This window comes from Phyllobates terribilis, unplaced genomic scaffold (genome assembly GCF_046119375.1).
Source record: "Phyllobates terribilis strain yellow unplaced genomic scaffold, ASM4611937v1 Scaffold_1__5_contigs__length_1240528914, whole genome shotgun sequence".
Lineage (NCBI taxonomy): Eukaryota > Metazoa > Chordata > Amphibia > Anura > Dendrobatidae > Phyllobates > Phyllobates terribilis.
Genome location: NW_027362761.1, coordinates 495421878 through 495449108, shown reverse-complemented (window position 1 = coordinate 495449108; position 27231 = coordinate 495421878). Strand labels below are relative to the sequence as shown.

Genomic DNA, 27231 nt, shown 5'->3' with positions numbered 1-27231 from the left:
GCAGCTGGGGCGGCGACGGAGCGGTGTTACCCAGCGGGCGCCGCAATGAATTCACTATGGCCGCGCTAGTCTTCAGGAGGTGGGCGGTCTCCCGTCCAGATTGCGCGCTGCAGTGACATTACTAAGAGACATGGCCGGGCCGACACGGAACAGCACAGCATGCAGTCATCCCCAGCTCCTCCTCTTAGTAACGTCACTGCAGCACGAGATCTGGACGGGAGACCGCCCACCTCCTGAAGACTAGCGCGGCCATAGTGAATTCATGGCGGCGCACACTGGGTAACACCGCTTCATCGCCGCCCCAGCTGCCACAGCCCCCTCCGCTGCTGCTGCAGCAGCCCCTGCCGCCTCCGCTGCTGCAGCCCCAGCTGCCCCCCACATCACATGTTTTGCCGCTTTTACACAGTAAAAACTATTTTATAGAAAAAATAATCATTTTTGCATTGCTTTATTCTGAGAGCTACAACTTTTTTACTTTTCCGCTGATGGAGCTGTGTGGCAGCTTGCTTTTTGCGGGACAAAATGACTTTTCAGAGATACCATTTTGATTGCGTTTTATTCCACTTTTTATTTGGCAACATGATGATAAAGCATCGTTTTTTGCTCTTTTTTTTTACGGTGTTCACTGAAGGGGTTAACCAGTGTGACATTTTTTCAAATTCAAGTTTTTTTATTTTTTGTGTTGAAAAAGTACAAGAAAATACAATATACATAGTAAAAGGGGTAACGTAACTATAAATCTATGCATAACTATAGTACATTGGGGGGGTACAGGGAGGGTTTTCCATCAATATCCAGATCAAGCATGTATTTTTCCATATGAAAGATAGAGAGAGAGGGAGCGGACCACGGCAGACGACCAATCAATAGAGTGTGATTATGATCATTGTTGTGATGACATCCCGGATAACTTTAGTTGGGAACTAGATGGTAGGCATCAGAGTTTTGGAAATCCATCCAATCCCTCCAAATCACACAGTATCTATCAACATCAGCCGGTGAGATGGCAATCAGATGCTCCATCCTATTAAGGAGGGAGATCTCCGCAAACCATTCCTCCACAGTGGGTGGGTCTCTGCTTTTCCAGTGTCGTGGAATGACATTCTTAGCTGCCTGTATTAGCTAGCCTATTGATTACCTTTTATAACTATGACTCGCCCCCTGGGCCGTGGGGCACGCGGATCCGGGCGATAGGGGAACGATGGGGGTAGTAGTGGCGGCCCGGTCCCGTGGCTCAGGGTGGTCAGACCAATGGTAGTCTGCTATGTGCTATTGATAATGTCCGACTACGCCACCAGTGGATTGCGGTTATTAGGAACCGCCGCTGCAAGGCAGTCCGCTGGGGCCGATGATGAATGCAGCTGGGATGGTGTGACTCCCCACGGGAAGAGTGCGGCCCCAGGGCAGTGTAGTGGATGGTGGGAGTGATGGTAGTGAGAGTCCCAGTACCGGTAGTGCTGGAGGCGCGAAGGAGCACACAGACAACAAGTTACAGTCCAGGGTCTTTACTCACAGTTCGTTTGTTCCAGGTCACTTCCGTCGGCAGTGACCGCCTGAGCCGTGCTGCGTCCACCAGGTGAGGGGCTCGGTCAACTCCCAGGCAGTTCAGGAGCATGGCACAGGACCCCCTTTAATCCTTTCTCTGGCCTGCCTCACCAGTGACCCACTTTTGTCCAGCTGCCGCAGACTTGTGCGGTTAAACGTGGGCCCCGTCCTCCGCTGTCCTATATGGTGCCTTCCTAGCAGGTTTGATGAGGTGTCGCACCAATAGATGATCACGACGACCGGTCTTTGGCTGAGGGTTGTTTCTCCTCCACCAACTTGGGATCCGGTACCCTTAATCTGCCTGACCCTGCACCCTGGATTCTCGTGGGTTCTTAGGGTCCCTTCCACCTTCTTGTTCCTGAGCCCTTCTGTTTCTCTGTCTCTCCTTCTCTTTCTCTGTTCCTTTCTGTTCCGTTCTCTTGGAGCTGAGATGAGCCAAAATCCCAGCTCCCCTTCTCCTCCTCCTCGGCCTCTCACTAGGCCCTCCTGGAGTAGAGCTCCTACAGAGCCTCTACTCCCTGTCTTCTCCTCTGGCTGAACTGACCAAGCACTAAGATGGTGCCCACCTTTTATACCTCCCTCTGACCATGAGCCCAGGTGACCAGCAACCAATGGGCTCCTATCTACGCTTAGGAACCAACCCCTATCTGCCCCTACAGCACTGGGTGTTCCACCCCCCTCCCCACTCCAGACAGGGACATAGTCGGTCGTGCCTGCACTTCTGTCTAGTGGGAGCACCGTTGAGCTGTCCCTCGGAAATGGGGTGTGTGTGCTGTATGCAGCTGAGCCCTGGTCCACGCTCCATCCTTACCTGGGAGTGGAATACCACACCTCTGGCAGAGGTGCAATACCCCTGTAGCGGCCGAGCCCTCGGGGCGCTACAACTACGTTTACTTATTGGTAACATTGATAAAAGGAGGGCTTCTGGCGTATTAGGGATAGTCAAACCAGTTATTTTCTCAATCATGGGAACCACCTCTGCCCAAAATGCATTTATTATAGGGCACCCCCACCATATGTGTGACATTGTCCCATCCCCCTCCCCACATCTCCAACATCTGTCTGAGACCACTGGATACCATCTATGAAGGACTGCTGGTACCCGGTACCATCTAGAGATAATTTTGAAGGAGGTTTCCTGAGCTTTGGACCCTATTGAGGTTTTATGTGTTAGGAAGAAACATTTATCCCATTGTGAGTCAGAGAAGGACTTCCCCAGTTCCCTTTCCCATGCACCGCAGAATCCTGGCCTATTGTCAGTTACCTGGGCAATGAGGAGATTATACAGTTGTTCTTCACAGTTGAATATAAGTGTTGTAATTGACTATATTCAAAATTAGCCTTCGGGGAAGTGGCTCTTCCCTGTAACAAGTCATTGAGGGGGAGCAGCGAAGTATTGGAGATGACATGAGAAAAGAATATCGGATGGGATTTATTTGAACCGAGAAATCTATTTGCAGATAGTCCTGGTGGGAAATCCGGATTATCTGAAATCGGGAGCAAGGGGCCCTGGGGGTCGATTAAGGATAAACTTTTTTTATGGGATCTCAAAGCCAGAGCAGTGGCATAAGTACTATATGACATGAGGCCAAGAGAGGGGACAGTTAAATGGGCGCACCATGGGAGAGTGGTAAGAGCTTTAGGACAAATGGATTGAGCTATTTTGACCCATAACTTCCCCTCCGAATGATGGAAGAAGTCCAGGATTCTAGCGTGCACTGCTGCCATGTAATACCTTCTACAATCCGGAAGGCTAACAGTGTGACATTTTTATGGTGAAGGTCGTTCCGGACGTGGTGATACCAAATATGTGTATTTTTTTATTTTTTTTTTACATAAAATTACAAATGTATCAGTACTATATATATATATATATATATATATATATATATATATATATATATACAGTACAGACCAAAAGTTTGGACACACCTTCTCATTTAAAGATTTTTCTGTATTTTCTTGACTATGAAAATTGTACATTCACACTGAAGGCATCAAAACTATGAATTAACACATGTGCAATTATATACTTAACAAAAAAGTGTGAAACAACTGAAAATGGTCTGTACTGTATATATATATAATTTTCTGATTTTTAAAAAAATATATTTTTACAATTTTGTTTTTACTTTTTGGTACTTTTTTTTTACTTAGTCCCACTATGGGACTTTCACATTTAGCAGTCTGATTGCAGCTATAAGGCATAGCAATGCAGGATCATTGCTATGCTTTGTAACTGTCAGTTCTACATTTGCACAAGCTAGTTAGATCATGCTCTTCACATGATCTAACTTACTAGTGACTGGTGACACAGACATCGGGTCACCATGGCAATGATCGGGCCCCACGATGACGTTGTGGCATCTCCGATCCAAGAGCAGAGGGACTTCTGCAATATACACTGCTCAAAAAAATAAAAGGAACACTTAAACAACAGAATATAACTCCAAGTATATCAAACTTCTGTGAAATCAAACTGTCCACTTAGGAACAACACTGATTGACAATCAATTTCACATGCTGTTGTGCAAATGGAATAGACAATAGATGGAAATTATTGGCAATTATCAAGACACCCTCAATAAAGGAGTGGTTCTGCACGTGGGGACCACAGACCACATCTCAGTACCAATGCTTTCTGGCTGATGTTTTCGTCACTTTTGAATGTTGGTTGTGCTTTCACACTCGTGGTAGCATGATACCGACTCTACAACCCACAGAAGTTGCTCAGGTAGTGCAGCTCATCCAGGATGGCACATCAATGCGAGCTGTGGCAAGAAGGTTTGCTGTGTCTGTCAGCGTAGTGTCCAGAGGCTGGAGGCGCTACCAGGAGACAGGCCAGTACACCAGGAGACGTGGAGGGGGCCGTAGGAGGGCAACAACCCAGCAGCAGGACCGCTACCACCGCCTTTGTGCAAGGAGGAACAGGAGGAGCACAGGAGGAGCACTGCTAGTGCCCTGCAAAATGACCTCCAACAGGCTATAAATGTGCATGTGTCTACACAAACGGTTAGAAACCGACTCCATGAGGGTGGTATGAGGGCCTGACGTCCACAGATGGGGGTTGTGCTCACAGCCCAACATCGTGCAGGACACTTGCCGTTTGCCACAGAACAGGATTGGCAAAGTCGCCACTGGCGCCCTGTGCTCTTCACAGATGAAAGCAGGTTCACACTGAGCACATGTGACAGACATGACAAAGTCTGTGCCACAGCCCCCAGCCAGTGTGACCCCACTCCCAGCCTATCCAGAATGAGACGCCGAGGAGAGAGATCTGCTGCCTGCAACATCCTTCAGCATGATTGGTTTGGCAGTGGGTCAGTAATGGTGTGGGGTGGCATTTCTTTGTGAGATCCCTTGTGAGACCATATGCTGGTGTGGTTGGCCCTGGGTTCCTCCTAATGCAGGACAATGCCAGACCTCATGTGGCTGGAGTGTGTCAGCAGTTCCTGCAAGATGAAGGAATTGAAGCTATGGACTGGCCCGCCCGTTCCCCAGACCTGAATCCGATTGAGCACATCTGGGACATCATGTCTCGCTCCATCCACCAACATCACGTTGCACCACAGACTGTCCATGAGTTGGCGGATGCTTTAGTCCAGGTCTGGGAGGAGATCCCACAGGAGACCATCCGCAACCTCATCAGGAGCATGCCCAGGCGTTGTAGGGAGGTCATACAGGCACGTGGAGGCCACACACAATACTGAGCCTCATTTTGACTTGTTTTAAGGACATTACATCAAAGTTGGATAAGCCTGTAGTGTGTTTTTCCATTTTAATTTTGGGGGTGACTCCAAATCCAGGCCTCCATTGGTTAATAAATTTGATTTCCATTGATGATTTTTGTGTGATTTTGTTGTCAGCACATTCAACTTTGTACAGAACAAAGTATTCAATGAGAATATTTCATTCATTCAGATCTAGGATGTGTTATTTGAGTGTTCCCTTTATTTTTTTGAGCAGTGTATTAAAAGGATAAAAACTTTGATGAGAGTGCTTTTCTAACTAAAACAGACAAATCAGAAGAGCTGACAGATCTCCTGTAATAGCAACATTGTCACAACATATCATGTTAGATTTGTTGCTCAGTTTGCATATATAATGATTAGGGTGGATCAGTGCATGCTGTGAAAACGTTCTGAGAACGAGACTCCATAGGGTTACTCATAGTCAGTGGCAGGCAGGAGCATGAGAATATCCATGCCTCCCGCTGACCGGAAGTGACCTATGAAGTCTCGTTCTGAGAACTTTTTCATAACAAGACTCCTTAAGATTTGATGGGGATCGTGGGACAAATATCCATGGTCCTTCTCAGCCTCAGAACACCAGCCCCCAGCTGTCTGCTTTACCTTGGCTGGTTGTCAGCAATAGGGAGAACCCCACGCCATTTTTTAATAATTATTTATTTAATTTAAAAAAACGGTGTGGGAACTCCTCTATTTTTGATAAACAGCCAAGATAAAGAAGACAGCTGAGGGCATGCAGCCCGCAGCTGTCTGTTTTACCTGCGCTTGTTATCAAAAATAGATGGGACCCGTCTTTTTTCTATTTACTTATTTTTACATAATGCATCGGCAAATCACAGCCATGCCAATACCTGGCATGGCTGTGATGGGGCCGGTAGTGCCCACACCAGAAAAGCTTGCTGATTGGCTTCGGTGCAGCCTTTCAGCAAGCTTTGTTCAGGCTGCTGAACCTGGACAGTAACACGGGCTTCTGTGAGAAGTCTGTGTTTAGGGTCTGAGCACGGACACTAGCTGTCCAGTAAGGACCCTGAACTTTACTATTCAGGTTCACCCATGACTACTAATGATTCCCATGGATTGTGACTGACAACTGTGGTGCTGCTAGAGGTCTCTGTGCAGCCCTTATTGTGTGCATATCACGGGTACCATGTAATTTGCCATCGATTTGCTAACTATTGTCACCTTAGAATAATCATGTTGTTATGATGTTAAAGGGACTCTATCAGCACAGAATGACTGATCAAACTAAGTACAGGGGCTTGGTGCATCCTTGGCGTGGCTGAACAGTTTAGTGCAGCTTACACCTGCTTGTTTTCCGTTTATCTCTGCCCTTCTCTGTCTCTATAAAGCCGGAGATATCAATCAAAGAAGAGGTGAGGAGTAAATAAGTAGATGGGAAGGTGCACTTAAATATTTGGATATACCAAGGGTGCACTGAGCGCTTATACTAAGTTTGAACAGTCATTCAAACTAGTCATTCTGTGCTGTCAGGCTCCGTTTAATAAGGGTATACCATATAAAAAGGTCCTAAAGTAAAAAAATAAGGATTCACCCTTAACTACCAGGAGGAGCAGGACAGTGCAAATCACAGCTGGCAATATTCTATAATGAAATGAAGTTCCATACTGAGACGCTTCCCCTTTAAGGTGAGGTTCTGGCTTGTAGCCACTGTAAAGATTATATTAGAGAAATGAATTGCTAGCAATATCCTAGTATAATGTTATTCATGGAATCACTCCATTTCAATATTTCTGGTGCTGCCCTGTGAAGTCAACAAGTAGTCGTGCTGTGAACGATACAAGAAATTGTACTAAAATAACTATTACTCACCGATCCCTGGCCTCAGTGGTGATGTTTGTATGCAAAGTAAAAAATCACAAGTGGGGACTGGTAGGGACCCCCAGAACGTTGACGCTCGGTGACTCAACATGCAAGTAATGGTTAATTTTTTTAATGAAATGTCCTGCTTTTGGATCCGTCACAATGGAAACCATCTACGGTTTCAAAAAGGGCTTACATATATGCTTTTTTTTTTTAAGAAAATAACATTTAAAAAAAAAACAAACATTTAGAATTTTTTTGTATGGAACGTTCATCCAGTCAATCGACAATCAGGATCAGGAGGATAAAAATCTGTTCTTTTTGGCTAAATTGTCATGAGGAGGAGTCCTGAGGAGATAATTTGCATATTCCCACTGCATTTTGGGGTAAGTGAAGAGTCTCCGCAAGCTCAAAGAACACTGGATTTTGGCTGTTGGAGCTGAAAAGAGGACATCGGTAAACCAGGGGAGGAGTCCTGAGGAGATAATTTGCATATTCCCACTGCATTTTGGGGTAAGTGAAGAGTCTCCGCAAGCTCAAAGAACACTGGATTTTGGCTGTTGGAGCTGAAAAGAGGACATCGGTAAACCAGGGGAGGAGTCCTGAGGAGATAATTTGCATATTCCCACTGCATTTTGGGGTAAGTGAAGAGTAGTGTTGAGCCACCCCCGTAGTGTTCGGGTTCGGTTCGGTTCGTCGAACACCGGGATGTTCGAGGAACTGTTCGTCGAACTGTTCGTCGAACACCTTAGAACACCGTCGAACACCGTTAAAACCAATGGCAGGCAAACAAAAACACATAGAAACACATAGAAAACACCTGCAAAGGTGTCCAAAAGCTGACAAACTGCTCAGAAGACACTCTCTTTAAAAAAGCCGGCCGGCAAATTCAGCAGCGGCATACACCGGTACCCGACAATTTAGACAAGAAGGAATAGAGCATCACACATAGATTAGATAGATAGAAACATGTCAGTCACACATATAAGAAGCACAGTGACAGTGTTGGTTACTGCACTTGTCATTTAGTGTAAAGGATTTATTAAAAAAAATATTAGTGTTTTCATGCACCGTCTCTTTAAAAAAGCCGGCCGGCAATTCAGCATCTGTACCCGACAATTTAGAACAGAAAGAATAGAGCTTCACACATAGATTAGATAGATAGAAACATGTCAGTCACATATATAATAAGTACAGTGATAGTGTTGCTTACTGTACTTGTCATTTAGTGTAAAGGATTTATTTAAAAAAATATTAGTGTTTTCATGCACCGTCTCTTAAAAAAGCCGGCCGGCAATTCAGCAGCGGTACCCGACAATTTAGAACAGAAAGATAGAGCATCACACATAGATTAGATAGATAGAAACATGTCAGTCACATATATATGAAGTACAGTGATAGTGTTGGTTACTGTACTTGTCATTTAGTATTAAAATAAAGGATTTATTATTAAAAAAATTGGCGTGGGGTTCCCCTTAATTTTAGGCTCTAGCGGAGGTTAAGCAGACGGCTGGGGCAGATGTTTGAAGCCTGGGAAGGGGGTAATACCCACGGAGCTTCCCAGGCTACTAATATCAGCCCCCAGCTGAATACATAGCCTTTACTAGCTATTAAAATGGGGGACCCCCCCAAAAAAATGACGTGGGGTCCCCCCTAATTTAATAGCTAGCAAAGGCTAGGCAGACAGCTGGGGGTTGATATTAATAGCCCAGGAAGGGAGCCATGAATATTGGCCCCCTCCCAGGCTAGAAACACCAGCCGTCAGCCGCCCCAGAAATGGCGCATTCATAGGATGCGCCAATTCTGGCACTTAGCCTCGCTCTTCCACGCTGCCCTGGTGCGGTGGCAGGGGGTAATAGGGTTGGGGTTGATGTCAGCTTATAATGCCAGCTGACATCAAGCCCAGGTTAGTAATGGAGAGGCGTCTATAAGACACCCCCATTACTAACCCCATAGTCAAAGTTAAAAAAAACACAAACACCCAGAATAAAGTCCTTTAATTGAAATAAAGACACAATCCTTTATTGTTCTAAATTAAACCATACTTACCATCACGCCCATTCCAGCTGAAGCCAACGATCTCCTGCAATAAAAGAAAAATAATAAAGCAACCTCATCCTTACCTTTCCATGGTTCCCACGACAGCTTCAGCTCTGCTACATCGAGATGACAGGCTGGACCGCAGCAGAACGCTGCCATCCAGCCTGTCATCCCGCAGACACTGAGAAGCGCAGGCTTGCTTGCGCTGCTCAGCGTCTCTCTGTGACGACATCCAGATGAGCCGAGTTCATGTCCAATGAACTCGGCTCACCTCATGCACGTCACTGACAGCGTGGGAAAATTCTCACGCTGAAGCGCTGATTGCAGGAGAATTTTCCCACGCTGTCAGTGACGTGCAGGAGGTGAGCTGAGTTCATTGGACATGAGCTCACCTCATGCACATCACTGACAGCGTGGGAGAATTCTCCTGCACTCAGCACTTCAGCGTGAGAATTTTCCCACGCTGTCAGTGACGTGCATGAGGTGAGCCGAGTTCATTGGACATGACCTCGGCTCATCTGGATGCCGTCACAGCGAGACAGTGAGGAGCGCAAGCATGCCTGCGCTTCTCAGTGTCTGCGGGATGACAGACTGGATGGCAGCGTTCTGCTGCGGTCCAGCCAGTCATCTCGATGTAGCAGAGCTGAAGCTGTCGTGGGAACCATGGAAAGGTAAGGATGAGGTTGGTTTATTATTTTTCTTTTATTGCAGGAGATCGTTGGCTTCAGCTGGAATGGGTGTGATGGTAAGTATGGTTTAATTTAGAACAATAAAGAATTGTGTCTTTATTTCAATTAAAGGACTTTATTCTGGGTGTTGTGTTTTTTTTAAATACTTTACTAGAAATTCATGGCGGTCATGTCTAATACTGGCGTGACCCCATGAATTTTGGGCTTGGGGCCAGCTGATAATACCAAGCTGGCCCTAACCCCTTTATTACCCAGTGAGCCACCGCACCAGGGCCCTGGATGAGTTGGGTACAGCGCCAGAAGATGGCGCTTCTATGAACGCGCCATTTTCCGGGGTGGCTGCGGACTGCAATTTGTAGCGGGGGGGGGGCCCAGAAAGCTTGGGCCTCCCTGCGCTGCAGATTCCAGCCCCCAGCTGCCTAGTTGTACCTGGCTGGACACAAAAATAGGGCGAAGCCCACGTACTTTTTTTTTAATTATTTCATGAAATTCATGAAACAATTAAGAAAAAAAGGCCTTCCCTATATTGTTGTGTCCGGCCAGGTACAAATAGGCAGCTGGTGGATGGGGGCAGCCCGTTCCTGCCTGCTGTACCTGGCTGGACACAAATATAGTGCGAAGCCCCACTTCAATTTTTTTAAATTATTTCAGGAAATTCATGAAATAATTTAAAAAAAATTGACGTGGGGCTTCGCACTATATTTGTGTCCAGCCAGGTACAGCAGGCAGGAACGGGCTGCCCCCAACCACCAGCTGCCTATTTGTACCTGGCCGGACACAACAATATAGGGAAGCCCTTTTTTTCTTAATTATTTCATGAAATAATTTAAAGAAAATTGACGTGGGGCTTCGCCCTGTTTTTGTGTCCAGCCAGGTACAACTAGGCAGCTGGGGGCTGGAATCCGCAGCGCAGGGAGGCCCAAGCTTTCTGGGCCACCCCAGCTGCAAATTGCAGTCCGCAGCCACCCCGGAAAATGGCGCGTTCATAGAAGCGCCATCTTCTGGCGCTGTACCCAACTCATCCAGGGCCCTGATGCGGTGGCTCACTGGGTAATAAAGGGGTTAGGGCCAGCTTGGCATTATCAGCTGGCCCTAAGCCCGAAATTCATGGGGTCACGCCAATATTAGACATGACCACCATGAATTTCTAGTAAAGTATTTAAAAAAACACAACACCCAGAAAAAAGTCCTTTAATTGAAATAAACACACAATTCTTTATTGTTCTAAATTAAACCATACTTACCATCACGCCCATTCCAGCTGAAGCCAACGATCTCCTGAAATAAAAGAAAAATAATAAAGCAACATCATCCTTACCTTTCCATGGTTCCCATGACAGCTTCAGCTCTGCTACATCGAGATGACAGGCTGGACCGCAGCAGAACGCTGCCATCCAGCCTGTCATCCCGCAGACACTGAGAAGCGCAGGCTTGCTTGCGCTCCACAGTGTCTCTCTGTGAGGGCATCCAGATGAGCCGAGTTAATGTCCAATGAACTCGGCTCACCTCATGCACGTCACTGACAGCGTGGGAAAATTCTCCTGCACTCAGCGCTTCAGCGTGGGAGAATTCTCACACTGAAGCGCTGAGTGCAGGAGAATTCTCCCACGCTGTCAGTGACGTGCAGGAGGTGAGCTGAGTTCATTGGACATGAGCTCACCTTATGCACGTCACTGACAGCGTGGGAAAATTCTCCTGCACTCAGCGCTTCAGCGGGAGAATTCTCACGCTGAAGCGCTGAGTGCAGGAGAATTCTCCCACGCTGTCAGTGACGTGCAGGAGGTGAGCTGAGTTCATTGGACATGAGCTCACCTTATGCACGTCACTGACAGCGTGGGAGAATTCTCCTGCACTCACCGCTTCAGCTTGAGAATTTTCCCACGCTGTCAGTGACGTGCATGAGGTGAGCCGAGTTCATTGGACATGAACTCGGCTCATCTGGATGTCGTCACAGAGAGACGCTGAGCAGCGCAAGCAAGCCTGCGCTTCTCAGTGTCTGCGGGATGAGAGGCTGGATGGCAGCGTTCTGCTGCGGTCCAGCCTGTCATCTCGATGTAGCAGAGCTGAAGCTGTCGTGGGAACCATGGAAAGGTAAGGATGAGGTTGCTTTATTATTTTTCTTTTATTGCAGGAGATCGTTGGCTTCAGCTGGAATGGGCGTGACGGTAAGTATGGTTTAATTTAGAACAATAAAGGATTGTGTCTTTATTTCAATTAAAGGACTTTATTCTGGGTGTTTGTGTTTTTTTTAACTTTGACTATGAGGTTAGTAATGGGGGTGTCTTATAGACGCCTCTCCATTACTAACCTGGGCTTGATGTCAGCTGGCATTATAAGCTGACATCAACCCCAACCCTATTACCCCCTGCCACCGCACCAGGGCAGCGTGGAAGAGCGAGGCTAAGTGCCAGAATTGGCGCATCCTATGAATGCGCCATTTCTGGGGCGGCTGACGGCTGGTGTTTCTAGCCTGGGAGGGGGCCAATATTCATGGCTCCCTTCCTGGGCTATTAATATCAGCCCCCAGCTGTCTGCCTAGCCTTTGCTAGCTATTAAATTAGGGGGGACCCCACGTCATTTTTTTTGGGGGGTCCCCCATTTTAATAGCTAGTAAAGGCTATGTATTCAGCTGGGGGCTGATATTAGTAGCCTGGGAAGCTCCGTGGGTATTACCCCCTTCCCAGGCTTCAAACATCTGCCCCAGCCGTCTGCTTAACCTCCGCTAGAGCCTAAAATTAAGGGGAACCCCACGCCAATTTTTTTAATAATAAATCCTTTATTTTAATACTAAATGACAAGTACAGTAACCAACACTATCACTGTACTTCATATATATGTGACTGACATGTTTCTATCTATCTAATCTATGTGTGAAGCTCTATTCTGTCTGTTATAAATTGTCGGGTACCGCTGCTGAATTGCCGGCCGGCTTTTTTAAAGAGACGGTGCATGAAAACACTATTATTTTTTTTGATAAATCCTTTACGCTAAATGACAAGTACAGTAAGCAACACTGTCACTGTACTTCGTATATATGTGGCTGACATGTTTCTATCTATCTAATCTATGTATGATGCTCTATTCTGTCTGTTATAAATTGTCGGGTACCGCTGCTGAATTGCCGGCCGGCTTTTTTAAAGAGACAGTGCATGAAAACACTATTATTTTTTTAAATAAATCCTTTACACTAAATGACAAGTACAGTAATCAACACTGTCACTGCACTTCTTATATATGTGACTGACATGTTTCTATCTATCTAATCTATGTGTGATTCTCTATTCCTTCTATTCTAAATTGTCGGGTACCGCTGCTGAATTGCCGGCCGGCTTTTTTAAAGAGACGGTACATGAAAACACTATTATTTTTTTTGATAAATCCTTTACGCTAAATGACAAGTACAGTAAGCAGCACTTTCACTGTACTTCGTATATATGTGGCTGACATGTTTATATCTATCTAATCTATGTGTGAAGCTCTATTCTTTCGGTTCTAAATTGTCGGGTACAGGTGTATGCCGCTGCTGAATTGCCGGCTTTTCATGTTTCACTGTTGGCACTGTTCCCATCGATTTGGGCAATCACTGTAATGCCACAACCACCATGGCTGTGGCATTACAGTGAGTGGCAGACAATCCCTGCATGATTGGTGCTCTAAATAGCGCCAGACATGCAGGACACGCTTTTGGTGCACGAACAGTTATCGAACATAACCTCGTACAGCCGAATTTTTTGCAAATCGTTCGGGTTCGTCGAACAACTCGAACACCGCCCAAAACAGCTCGAATTTGAGATTGGCGAACAGTTCTAGTCGAACACCGCTCATCTCTAGTGAAGAGTCTCCGCAAGCTCAAAGAACACTGGATTTTGGCTGTTGGAGCTGAAAAGAGGACATCGGTAAACCGCGCGCCTTTTGAAGCTTTTTTTTTTTAAGCTTTTTTCACTGTTTTCAGAACATTAACAATAAGAACATGGAAGAGTCCAGGAGCCATTTGGTGAGCTGCATATCCTGCTACATGTTCACAGACTTGCCAGTGGAAAAGCCAAACTTCACATGCCAGAAATGCAAGCTTGTGTCCCTGTTGGAGGAAAAGTTGTGAAATCTAGAAGAGAGGTTAACTACCTTGAAAATCATTAAGGAAGGTGAAGAGTTCTTAGACAGAGCAGAATTATCTCTTCATGATTCAGAAAGAGAAGAAATTCGAACTGCACCTGACGAAACAGAGGAATGGAAGCATGTGACCCAGAGAAGCAGGAGGATCGAGAGGCAGTCAGCACCCATACTGCTCAGGAACCAGTACCAGGCTCTCACGCAGGAGAACCATGAAGAAATACAGCAAAATAAGACTTTGCCAGCAATGAATAACCTTGTAAGCCCTCAGAATCCTCCTGGATGGAGAAAGAAGAATGTTGTGAAGAAAAAACGGAGAGTGGTGGTCATGGGGGATTCCCTGTTAAGAGGAACAGAGGCCGCTATCTGCAGACCAGACATAACCTCAAGAGAAATGTGCTGTCTTCCAGGAGCAAAAATTAAAGATGTGTCTGACAGGATATCAAGACTCTTCAGACCTACAGATCACTACCCATTCCTGCTAATACATGTGGGGACAAATGACACCGCAAGAAAGGACCTGGAAACCATCTGCAGTGACTTTGAAGACTTAGGCAAGAAAGTGAAAGAATTGGGAGAGCAGGTGGTCTTCTCATCCATCCTCCCAGTGGATGGCCATGGAACAATGAGGTGGAATAAGATTCTACAGGTGAACAACTGGCTACGTCGATGGTGCCGTCAACAAGGATTTGGATTTCTGGATCACGGAATGAATTACCTATACGATGGACTACTTGCTAGAGATGGGGTGCACCTTACGAAGACTGGAAAACATGTATTTGGAAGTCGCCTTGCTACACTCATCAGAAGAGCTTTAAACTAGAACAATGTGGGAAGGGAAGCAAAAGGCCAGAAAAAGCCATACAGCTGACAAATACTATTGAGATCTCTGCTACTGGAAGTGGAAAGGAAGAACAAAGACAAAACAATTTAAATAATAAAAATATGGGAGGAAGAGAAACCAATCACAAACTAAAATGTTTTTATACAAATGCACAAAGCATGGGCAACAAACAAGGAGAATTGGAACTACTAATGCAGGAAAAGGAATATGATGTCATTGGAATCACTGAAACTTGGTGGGACGATACACATGATTGGAATAAAAGGCTAAAAGGATACAACTTATTTGCAAGAAACAGACTTGATATACGAGGAGGAGGTGTTGCATTGTATGTTAGAAAAGCGTATATCTGCACAGAGATTGAAGCTTCAGAGACTGGGAGTTCTGTGGAAACTGTTTGGGTAAGAATACAAGGAGAGAACAACGGAAAGGACACCATTGTAGGCATTTACTACAGGCCACCTGGGCAAGCTGAAGATATGGATGAACTCTTTATGTATCAAATGACCAAGTTCTCCAAAAAATATGACGTAGTGGTCATGGGAGATTTCAACTATCCAGACATTTGTTGGGAATCTCTCTCAAGTAAAACTAACAGGTCAAGCAAATTCTTATCCTCTCTTGCTGACAACTTTATCTTCCAAAAGGTAGGGGAGAAAACAAGGGGATCTGCTACTTTGGATCTAATCCTTATAAACAGGGAGGAAATGGTTGAGGAGGTAAAGGTGGCTGGGACCCTAGGAGGCAGCGATCATGCTATTATAGAATTTTGGATAACTAGAGGAGGAAGACATGTGAAGACTCAGACTTCAAGGTTAGATTTCAGAAAGGCAGATTTTAAGAGACTCAGAAAGAGAATAGGAGGGATCCAATGGCTGGATGTCCTTAAGGACAAAAATGTCCAGGAAGGATGGGAAATTTTTAAAAATGAGATTCTCAAAGCACAATCGTTAACAATCCCGAAAAGTAGGAAGAATGGGAAGCATTTAAGGAAACCAGGATGGATGAACACAGAACTTAAACACATGCTAAAAAGAAAGAAAGAAATGTTTATTAAATGGAAAGAGGGAGGCATATCTAAAGAAGATTATAATGCAGTCTGCAGATCCTGCAGGGCACGTATCAGGTTAGCTAAAGCTGACAATGAATTAAGGCTTGCAAGTGATGTCAAAAGCAATAAAAAAGGATTTTGGGGGGTATGTCAAAAGTAAAAGAAAAGTCAAAGATGCTATAGGATTTTTACAGGATGAAAATGGAGAAATGGTAAGAGAGGATGTTGAGAAGGCCGAACTTTTTAATTCCTATTTTGCATCTGTTTTCTCTCAGAAAGAAAATGTAACATCAACTGATCTTCACTGTCCTTTTAAAGGAATAGAGGAATCCAAGTTATCTGTAAACAGAAAGATTGTGAGGGAATATTTAGCTAACATAAATGAGTTCAAGTCTCCAGGTCCAGATGAATTACACCCCAGAGTACTGAAGGAGATCGTAGAAGAAATTTTAGAACCACTCTCCATAATCTTTGAAAATTCTTGGAGAACAGGAGAAGTCCCAGAAGACTGGAGAAGAGCAAATGTTGTTCCTATCTTCAAAAAGGGGAAGAAGGTGGACCCAGGGAACTATAGGCCGGTGAGTCTGACTTCTATACCAGGAAAGATATTTGAACAAATTATTAAACAACATGTATGTAAGTACATGGATAAGAATGAAGTGATTAACCAGAGTCAGCATGGGTTTGTAACTAACAAGTCATGTCAGACTAACTTAATTTCCTTCTATGACAGAATCACTGACTGGGTGGATCAGGGAAATGCTGTAGATATAGTATATCTTGACTTCAGCAAAGCATTTGACAAAGTATCTCACACCATCCTTATTGAAAAAATGACCAAGTATGCAATGGACCAGGCAACTGTTAGGTGGATTCATAACTGGCTTAGTGATCGGACTCAAAGGGTGGTTGTAAATGGCTTCACATCCAGCTGGATGAATGTCTCAAGTGGGGTACCACAGGGCTCCGTCCTGGGACCTGTATTGTTCAACATCTTTATCAATGATTTAGATGAAGGAATTGAGGGTAAACTGATTAAATTTGCTGATGACACAAAGCTAGGAGGGATAGCTAATACTAGAGAAGAGAGAGAGAGGATTCACAAAGACCTAAATAAACTGGAGCAGTGGGCAGCAACCAACAGAATGGTTTTTAACAGGGAAAAATGCAAAGTACTACATCTGGGCAATAAAAATGAAAAAAGCATATACAGAATGGGAGGAATAGAGCTAAGCAACAGTACATGTGAAAAAGACTTAGGTATACTAATAGATCATAGACTAAACATGAGTCAACAGTGTGATGCAGCAGCAAAAAAGGCAAATACAATTCTGGGATGTATTAACAGAAGCATACAGTCTAGATCACGTAAAGTCATTATCGGTCTTTACTCCTCTTTGGTCAGACCTCATCTGGAATACTGTGTACAGTTTTGGGCACCACATTTTAAAAAAGACATAGACAAACTGGAGCAAGTTCAGAGAAGAGCGACCAGAATGGTGACTGGTCTGCAAACCATGTCCTATGAGGAACGGTTGCAGGATTTGGGAATGTTTAGCTTGCAAAAAAGAAGACTGAGAGGAGACTTAATAGCTGTCTACAAATATGTCAAGGGCTGTCACATTGTAGAAGGATCATCTTTATTCTCATTTGCACAAGGAAAGACTAGAAGCAATGGGATGAAACTAAATGGGAGGAGACACAGATTAGATATTAGAAAAAACTTTTTGACAGTTAGGGTGATTAATGAGTGGAACAGGCTGCCACGAGAGGTGGTGAGTTCCCCTTCAATGGACGTCTTCAAACAGAGGCTGGACAGACATCTGTCTGAGATGATCTAGTGAATCCTGCTTTGAGCAGGGGGTTGGACCAGATGACCCAGGAGGTCCCTTCCAACTCAACCATTCTATGATTCTATGATTCTATGAATATGTGATGCTGCAGATTTTCTGCACGAATTGGCCAATTTCGTTATTTGCGTTTTTCTTTCATTTAGATTTTGATTGAGCTTTTATGCTGCTGCTGTTTTTTTCTTGTTTTGGTGTGTCAAGCTTAAAATAAAACTATTTTATCTTAGAAGCTTCCTGTTTGCTGAGCCATGGTAAAACTTTGCTGATAAATTCATGTGTGCATTACATGCGTTTTCATGTCTATGAGGAATACTAACCACAAGAGGGATTGAAATGCTGTAGATTTCAGACACAACGCAGGACAGTTTCTGCACTGTTAAAAAAAGCTAAGTGAACATATTTACATAAATCTCATCCACTTTCCTGGAAATGTAATGTGGTGCATTTTTTGCACACAGAAATACACAATGGAAAAAAACTCTGCAAATACTCAACGTGGGAATTTAGCCTTTGAGCTTTGGTTCATGCATTACAGTTGTAACTATAATTACCTATATTCTCTCCCATCCCTTAGTAGAACTTGGTGGACATGAGTCTTTTTTCAGTTGTACAATATAACAATATGACTTTTGTAATATTCCAGACTTCTTTGCAATCAGAGCATTGTAAAAATAATTGTTTCCCAAAACAACATTACATCAGGTAATTTCTAGCTGCGCAATTCCATATTAATTTAAGCGAAAGTGAAAACGTCATCTAACGTATTAATGACCTTGTGGATGGGATTGAGAGTAAAGTGTCAGTCTTTGCTGGTGACACCAAATTATGTAGGATATTAAAATCTGATCTTGACATTACGATAAGATGAATGGGCAAAGACTTGGCAGATGAGGTTGAATGTACGTAGATAAATGTAGAATAATGCACCTAGGATGAGTAATCCGATTGCTGCATATACATTAAATGGGAGTATACTCGGGCTACAGAACAGGAAAAGGACTTGGGTATTCTGGTTACAATTAAGCTGAGCAGCAGTACTCAATATCAAGCAGCAGCCGCAAAAGCAAACAAGATTTTAGGATGTATGGAAATAGAGATAAAATCCTGCGATCCCAACGTATTGTTACCCCTTTATAAATCACTGGTTAGGCCACATCTGGAATATGGGATCCAGTTTTGGGCTCCACATTTTAAAAAGGATATTCAGAAGTTAGAGTCAGTTCAAAAGCGGCAACTAGATTATTACAAGGGATGGAAGGCATCTCATACGATGAGAGGTTGAAAAAGTTGGGCTTGTTTAGCTTGGAAAAGAGATGCCTCAGGGGAGATCTCAGCTACAGTACAAAGTACTGGCACATGACTTATTCCTTCTAAAGACCGTACGAAGGACGAGGGGGCACTCATTACAGGTGGAAGAAAGGCGATTCTGGCAGGTAAATAGGAAAGGGTTCTTTACAGTCAGAGCAGTCAGACTGTGGCATGCCGAACAACAAGAGGTAATAATGGCAGACACTATAACAGCTTTTAAAAAGGGCTGGATGATTTTCTCACTACACATAACGTTGTGGGTCATACTTAAATTTGTGACAAAATGTACAATTGGGGGAGGAAAGTTGAACTTGATGGATCTAGGTCTTTATTCAACCTATGTAACTATGTAACTAATTTTATGCAGTTTATGATGTTGGACCTTCATTGATGTCTAAAATGAAAGGTAGATCCTTTTCGTTTGGTATTGCCCTGGAGTTTCTGGAACTGGAAATCTGACCCGTTATAAGCAAAGGATCAATCAAATCAATGACACTTTGCTTAGAACCTTTACAAAGAAACTATATAAAACAACATATACACTATTACAAATAACAGAAAAAAAAACAACTGAAAACAATACAAACTAGTATTCCATACTTCATACCACATAACAATATTACCTGCTGCAGAGGAAATGTGTACAAATACACCAGCAGCATCCTAATGTAATGTCCTGAGATCCCACTGTTCAGCCAGCAGTTACTGCTATCCTTGTCATGCTGGGCTGGAAATCCAGTCTGTATGCAATGTTTGTTCAAGAAAGCATGAAGCACTTAGGAATGTATACACACACTGCTAACACAGAGAGGTGGCCGAGCGGAGAGCCTCAGCACAACTCACGTTATATGGTTTTACATAGGACTGCATATAAACCTAAAGAACGCTTTATAACAAAGTACAGTGATGCTTTACCACAGTGATACATTACCAACGATAGATAGATGATATATCGATGGATATAAAATATGAATGTGAGATAGCTAGATAGATAGATGAATAGATAGATGTGAGATATATGTGAGAGATAGATATGAGATAGATAAATAAATAGATGTATAAATGTGAGATACATGTGCGATGGATGGATAGATTGATATAAAATAGATATATAGGAGATATATAGATACATAGGTGATAGATTGATGTGAGATATAAAATAAATGTAAGATAGTAAGATAGATAGATGACAAATATATAGATACATAGATGTGATATATAGATATAAAATAGATAAATGCATAGCTAGATATACGTGATATAGATAGATATAAAATATAGATGTGAGATAGATACATAATGTGATACAAATATTTAAAATAAATTAATGTCAGATAGATAGATAAATGATAGATAGATAAACAGAAAAATAGATAGATAGATAGATAGATAGATGTGAGATACATGTGAGATAGATCGATATGAGATAGATAGATGTGAGGTATATAGATCCATAGGTGAGAGATAGACAGATTGATGTGAGATAGATGATATATGAAAGGATATAAAATATAGATGTGAGATAGTAAGATCGATAGATGACAACTCAATAGATACATAGTTGTGATATATATAAGTAGATAGATATAATATAGATAAATGCATAGATATATGTGAGATAGAATACATAGTTGAAGGAGATACATAGATGATGTATCGATGGCTATAAACTATAGATGTGCCATAGATGACACATACACATAGATTCTAATAGCAGCAATATTAATCATCACTGAGGTGCAGGAATCTAACACCTGTAGAATCACACATACAGTAGGTGCAGCTCATCACACTTACCTGGTGCAGCTCCTGGCAGCAGTTTTCCAGGCTCATGGTCATGCAGTTCCACCTGCCCCTCTGCCCTGCAGCGCATAACAGGCATCCAGTCAGTGCATGGCTATAACCAGACAGTGTCCGCTTTGGCCAGCAGTCACCTCTGCTGTCCCGGCAGGAGGCTGGTGACACCTTTTCATGAGCCTGGTGTCCTCCCCCTCTGCCAGTGACAACTCCTCCCAGTACAGGAGCTGCTCTGTAGTTCTTGGACAGAAGCAGGTTAGATAATGTCACAGAACTTTTTCTGGCTTCCATGTAACAGGCTGCGATGTGTCTACCTGAGCCTGACCTCACCTTTGTAGATGGCCATCCTCATTTCCTTATTACTCTGAGTATGCAAAGTATATATTATTAGGGAAATATAAATGTCAGACAAATTATTACTTTTTTATGAAGATCCTTCACTTTGAAGTACCTGTACTTATACTGTCAGTTATCTACTACACCAATATACTAGGAACCTGCTTAACCCTATGAGAACGCAGCTATTTTGGGTTGTTTTTGCACACGTCACTATGTTATGATGTTATGAGAGCCACAACTGTTTGCTTTGTCCATCATCGGAGCCATATATGACTTTTTTGTGTGTGTGTTATTTTAAAGGCACCATTGTGTATAGACATTTTTTATTATTAGGAACAGTATGGAAATCAAGCAATTCCACAGTTGTTTGAGTTGTAATGTCTGCACAGAGCCTGTAAATGACAAGTTTCTTTATTCTGCTAGTTCATATGATCACATTCAGTGCCAAACTGAATGTTATTTTTTTATGTAACACTTTTTGATACAAATATTTTTGCATCATATTATGCGATTCTTTTCATTGTAGGGAGGATACTACTTTTTGATCACTTTCTATTAAATTTTGTAAGAAGTGTGATGAAAGTAAAATAGAAATCCTGACATAATTTTTTATGGCTTTCACCATGTAGGATAAATAACAGGGGAACCTTGTTAATTTCCCTTTAACATTTTATTCAACTTTTTTTCATTATTCTTAGTCCCACTATGGGATCATGTCATCATTGATGCAATATACTGAAATAAACGCCTACAATGCAGTGAAATTTGTCAGAGTAAGGGCTTGTGCGCACACCCAATTATATTGGACGAGTGTTATCTGTGATTTTCACGGTTGGCACTCGTACCCATGTTATTCTATAGGTCTGTGTACACGTACGATTTTTTCCTCAGATCAAGTGGTCAGAGGAAACAATCAGAGACATGTCCGATTTTGATCTGAGTGTCAGATAAAAATTGGCAATGCAAGTCTATGGGTCAGTGTAAAATATTGGACTGCACTCAAGTGACATCCGAGTGCGATCTGATTTTCACGTACTGACAGATTGGAGGAGGTGGAGAAACTTTTTTTTTTCCTCAGAGAAATACTGATGTCACTGATCAAACTCTGATCAGAATAATCAGACTGTTTTTCTCGGATGGAGAGAAATCAATTGTGTACGCTCACCCTCTCTCAGATTGGCTTCCGAGTTGGTTTATTCTGGCATTGGGCCCTTACTGTGGCATTTATGGGGCCAACAGCTGGATTTCCATTTCCAGCCATTGCAACAGCGCCTCAGCTCTACCATACAGTAGATAGCCACACCAATATAGCAGACAAAGGGATAACATAATAAAATCCATGACTCACCTGGTGAATCCTTACATCATGCATAGTGCGCACTGTCAGGATTCTCCAGTGCCAGAGTGGAGACCGGGCGGTCATGTGGCCGCAAGTGTGCGATATGTGCATGTCTAGTTGGAATGTGACCGGGAGTATGCACATCGCATACTTGCGTTAATATGACTGCCTGCTCCCTGAGAAATCTCACAGAGTGCCATGTGTGCAATGTGAGCATTCACAAGTCTGCTGTCACATTCACAAGTCTGCCAAACCAGGACAACCCCTTTACCTCTAAATATAGATGAAGCAATCTTAGTGCATGACTTTAACATAGCAAAGAAATATGCTCTCCAGCAGTTTTATCACTGACAAAAGCCATCAATGACAGGACCAAAGCAGCCTTCCCAATAAACTGCATAACTCGGACGGCACCCGCCTATAAACTGGCACCGAGCCCTGTCACCCACATGTAAAAAAGATAGTCTAACCCATGTACATTATGCTGTACATGGAGTTAAAGATCAGCACCCAACACTATAAGACTTGATCACCCATCTGCTACATCACTAATCTGATTGACATCTTCTGGGACATGTGTTAAGCAGGAAGGACAGTGACCTGTAATGCCCTTTATTGCTATACAGGTTGATATACCATCATTTACTAAGTTATAAAATAGCTAGCCTACATGACGCAGTGCCAACAGATTGTACTACTTTGATACCAGTGTATTCATACTTGTCTATTAAGGTTTCAATAAAACATGCCCATAAAACATTGCAAGCTATATTATGTATGCATAATGACTGATCATGGTCAGTACAAAGTGACAGGTGACCATAATGATGGCTGTACTACGTGTGCTGTCACCTGATATACCGGCAGTGGGGCACTACTAGTTACAGCACCCATCGCTCCTCACTTTATTAATCTTGCCCTTCCTTTGCTTGACATAAGGCTTCTTCCCCACCACTCTAGGCTCTACATCGCTCCCAAATGCTGTGTTATTTCTGCTGTTTTTTCTGTTTGTTCCCAAATGAAAAACATAGCAGTCAGTTGTACTGTTTACTGCGTTATTGTTGCATTTTTTAATGTTTTCCCTTTTTGATAGTTTTTGGTGTGCACAGTTTTTTTAAATGCATTTTTTAGTGCAGAAATGCCGCAATTTTTGCACTTAAAAAAGAAATTGTGTTTTTACATGCACTTCTTCAGGCTCCCAAGAGAAGTCTATGGTGATAAAATGCTCTAAAAATTGCTGCATTTTGCAGAATCTTTCAATGCTTAGTGAGCGTTCACGGAGTCAAATCCACTTTGCAGCACATTTTCAGTACAAAAATGGAACATTTGTTACATTTTTTACTATGTGGGAGCGTACCCTAAATGACTGGGAATGTAACCTGAACGTCTGAGAAGCTGAGAGTGGATACGAGAAAGACCCTGTAAGCCATCACACAATTCAATTATAGTGTGGGAGTATTTTCCACTAGGCGCCATGAGGGTGCAGGTAGAGTAGGACCTGTGCTGTGGCCCCCTTTTTACCATTGTGCACGTGGACTGAGTGGGGGAATCAGACATCACCAGCACAGTTTAGTGCTGGAGCAGGGGCGGACATATCATTGGTGCAATCTGTGCAGCCATACAGGGGCCACATCGACCTCCAAAGCAGGTGGATGCAAAAAGATAAGTGAGGATGAAGTTTAGGATCACAGTGCAGAGTCATTTTGTTGGTGACTGCAAAGTAATACTGAAATGTGGAAAGTGTCACTGAGGACGACTGGCACTGCAGATTCTGTTAGTTGGTGTTGCTCGCTGTATCACAGGCTGGGATTAGATACGTAGAGTGTATCACACGCTAGAATTAGATGCACGGAGTGTATCACGCCCTGGGATTAGATATGCACAGTATATCACACAATGGGATTAGATATGTGTCCCTGCATCACGCGCTGGGATTAGATATGGGGAGTATATCACACGTTGGGATTAGATATGCGGTGTGCATTACGCTTTGGGTTTAGAAACAAGGAGAGTACCACATGTTGGGATTAGATACACATCTCTGTATGATGCACTGGGATAAGATACATGGCACTTCAGGCTCTATTACACATGATGGGCACTAGATACTAGGCACTGTGGACTTTATCACATATGATGGGATTAGATATGCAGCGCTGCGAGCTGCATCACATATGATGGGCATAAGATATGCGGCTCTGCGGGCTGTATCACATTTAATGGGATTATATACGCTGCTCTAAGCGCAGTATCACACATGATGGATTTAGATATGCAGCTCTGCTATGTCAGCATAAAGTCTCCTTCAGATGTCAGTAAGGCAGGGACATCTGAATGAGGAATGATACTGACAAGGTAGAACTCAGTTATTACTCAGTAGAGCACAGCAGTGTGATAGTTCTATACATAAGAACAGGACCCTACATAATAAGAGACCGCCCCATATATAACTAGAGAGGATGATATGTAATAAGGAACACATGTTATGTACAGTATTGTCCCTTACATATCAGATTATATAGAGCCCTGTTCTCTATTACATACCATCCTCTCTTGTTAGATATAAACTGAAACGACGGCTGATGGAGCATGGTAAAGCTTATTTTCTAATGGAGGAGCTGATGGACTGGTCTTCTAGTCAGATGCTGCTCTATCAGTATTCATTTTATTTTATACCTAACAAGAGAGGACTCTATGTAATAAAGATACAGCGCTGTGAATACCAAAAATAATGAAAATAGGCTAAGTAAGCTTCACACGTCCTGGTGATTCCGGTACTGGAAAAAACAGTACTGGTGAGATCCATGGTCCATGTCTGTGCGCCATCCATGTGTACATATGTGACATCCGTGTGACATCCGTGTGCTGTCCGTATCCGTGTGTCCATGTGCTGACAGTGTGACACGTATGGAATGAAATGCAACATAGAGATTAAGGCGTGTTATGTATTAAAGATGTTCAAAGATAGAGATAGATAGCTATGAGAAACATAGATAGATAGATAGATAGAAATTTGTCAGTGTGATACATAATAAGTGCTTTGCGTGCTTATTCTTCTGTACTTGTATTTATTAATTAAATCAATCAATACAAATAGTGTGGTGTCCCCCTTAATTTTCCTAACCACACAGCTGTTTGCTTAGCCTTTACTGGTTAGTAAAAAGGGGGACCAAAAGAAAAATCATGTGAGTTCCTCCCTATATATATTAACCAGCAAAGGCTAAACAGACAGCTGCGAGCTGATATTAATAGGCTGGGAAGGGGTCACGGATATTGGCCCCCTCCCAGACTAAGAACACCATCCCTCAGCCGCCCCAGAAATATCAAATACTGCTTTACCCAATTGCCCACTAGGGGAGACCCCCACGTAATTTTTTCAGGGTCCCCTTTTTACTACCAGTAAAGGCTAAGCAAACAGCTGTGAGCTCTTATTTATAGGCTGGGAACCTTTATGGCTATTGGCTACTTCCCAGAATATTAACAAAGAGCCCCCAGCTGTCGGCTTTCCCTCAGCTGGAAAACTAAGGGGGACCCCACACCGCTTTTTTTTTAAATGATTTATTTAATACGCATTATACACAGATGGCTGGTGCTGACTACAACTGTCATCAGCGTCGCCTGGTCTCGCTGATCGCAGGGAGACCAGGCGACGAAGATGAGACTTGTAGTTAGCGCTATTCCCAGCAGGGGGGAGGAGCACTTGGCTCCCACCACAGTGGTGAACTGAACAGCCCAGGGGGCTTGCCCAGTTTACAGCTGAGACAGCCACAATGCAGGAGATGCGGTTGCACACCAACCGCAGTCTCCTATGCCCAGGGGATACCGTATTTGCGGCGTTTAAGTGTTGTGCTCAGACGCTTACACACCAACTAATAAGAATGCCAGCCCCCAGCGGCTGTAGAAAAAAAATAATAAATAGAACATTTTTTTTAAATAGTACATTTCATTTTGTATTAAAAATAATTTATTATATAATCAATACTTAGTAACTACAAAAAAATAAATATCGCGCCACATTCCCTTTAACACATGATTGGCTTCCTTCGTTTTTGATCCCCCATTGAATATTCGTGTGGTTCTGGTTGCTAGAACATGTGCTGTGTAGGAGGGATGGATTAGATAGAATTAGGGTGTGCCTTTCTAGTACGGGTGAGCTAAAAAATGCCAAGTTACCATTTGCTGCCATGGATGCCAGTGACATCAGCTGAATTATTAGCTATTGCTAGGGTGTAAAAATTGCTTACTTTATTAAAAGACCTTGATCATTTTAGATGACAGATGGTTTTATTTGCTTGGGAGATATAATACATCCTTGGATTTATGCTAGCAGATCAACAGGTGGCCTCCATACCTACTAGGCCCTAGTAGCAACTATGACACAGCAATGCCAGAAAGCAGAGTCATTATTTACAGCTAATATAAAATGACATTTAGACATGTGATTTATGGGCTCAGATACAAGACATTGGTAGATGTCTGAGTGCAATATTTAAAACAATGTTATTATAAGTAAGCGTTCATATTTTATTGTATAGCTTAATTAAAGGGAACCTGACAGGTGATACATGCTGTCCAAACCGTGTGCAGCATGTATCAAGCACTGGCTGTACGATCACAGCTGTGTATGTTTGCCTCTGAATCGCTGCGGCTTCTCTCTGCCCGCTGATAGTGAATGTGCGTTTAGGCAGAGACCTGTCAGTCACTGTCATTGGACAGGAAGAATCTGCCGGGGACCCGCCTGCAAGAATA

General features: G+C 43.2%; 1 protein-coding gene across 2 annotated transcripts in view; it reads right to left on the bottom strand.

The window, feature by feature from the left end:
• Window positions 1–20993, bottom strand: part of PDE8B (phosphodiesterase 8B) — a 390573-nt gene extending 369580 nt beyond the window's left edge. For both annotated transcript variants that reach the window (XM_073680165.1, XM_073680166.1), the window contains exon 1: window positions 20805–20993. In XM_073680165.1, the coding sequence (XP_073536266.1) occupies window positions 20805–20846 (42 nt within the window). In that variant the 5' untranslated portion in view covers window positions 20847–20993. The remainder of the gene's footprint in view (window positions 1–20804) is intronic.
• Between the last annotated feature and the right edge of the window lie 6238 nt (window positions 20994–27231).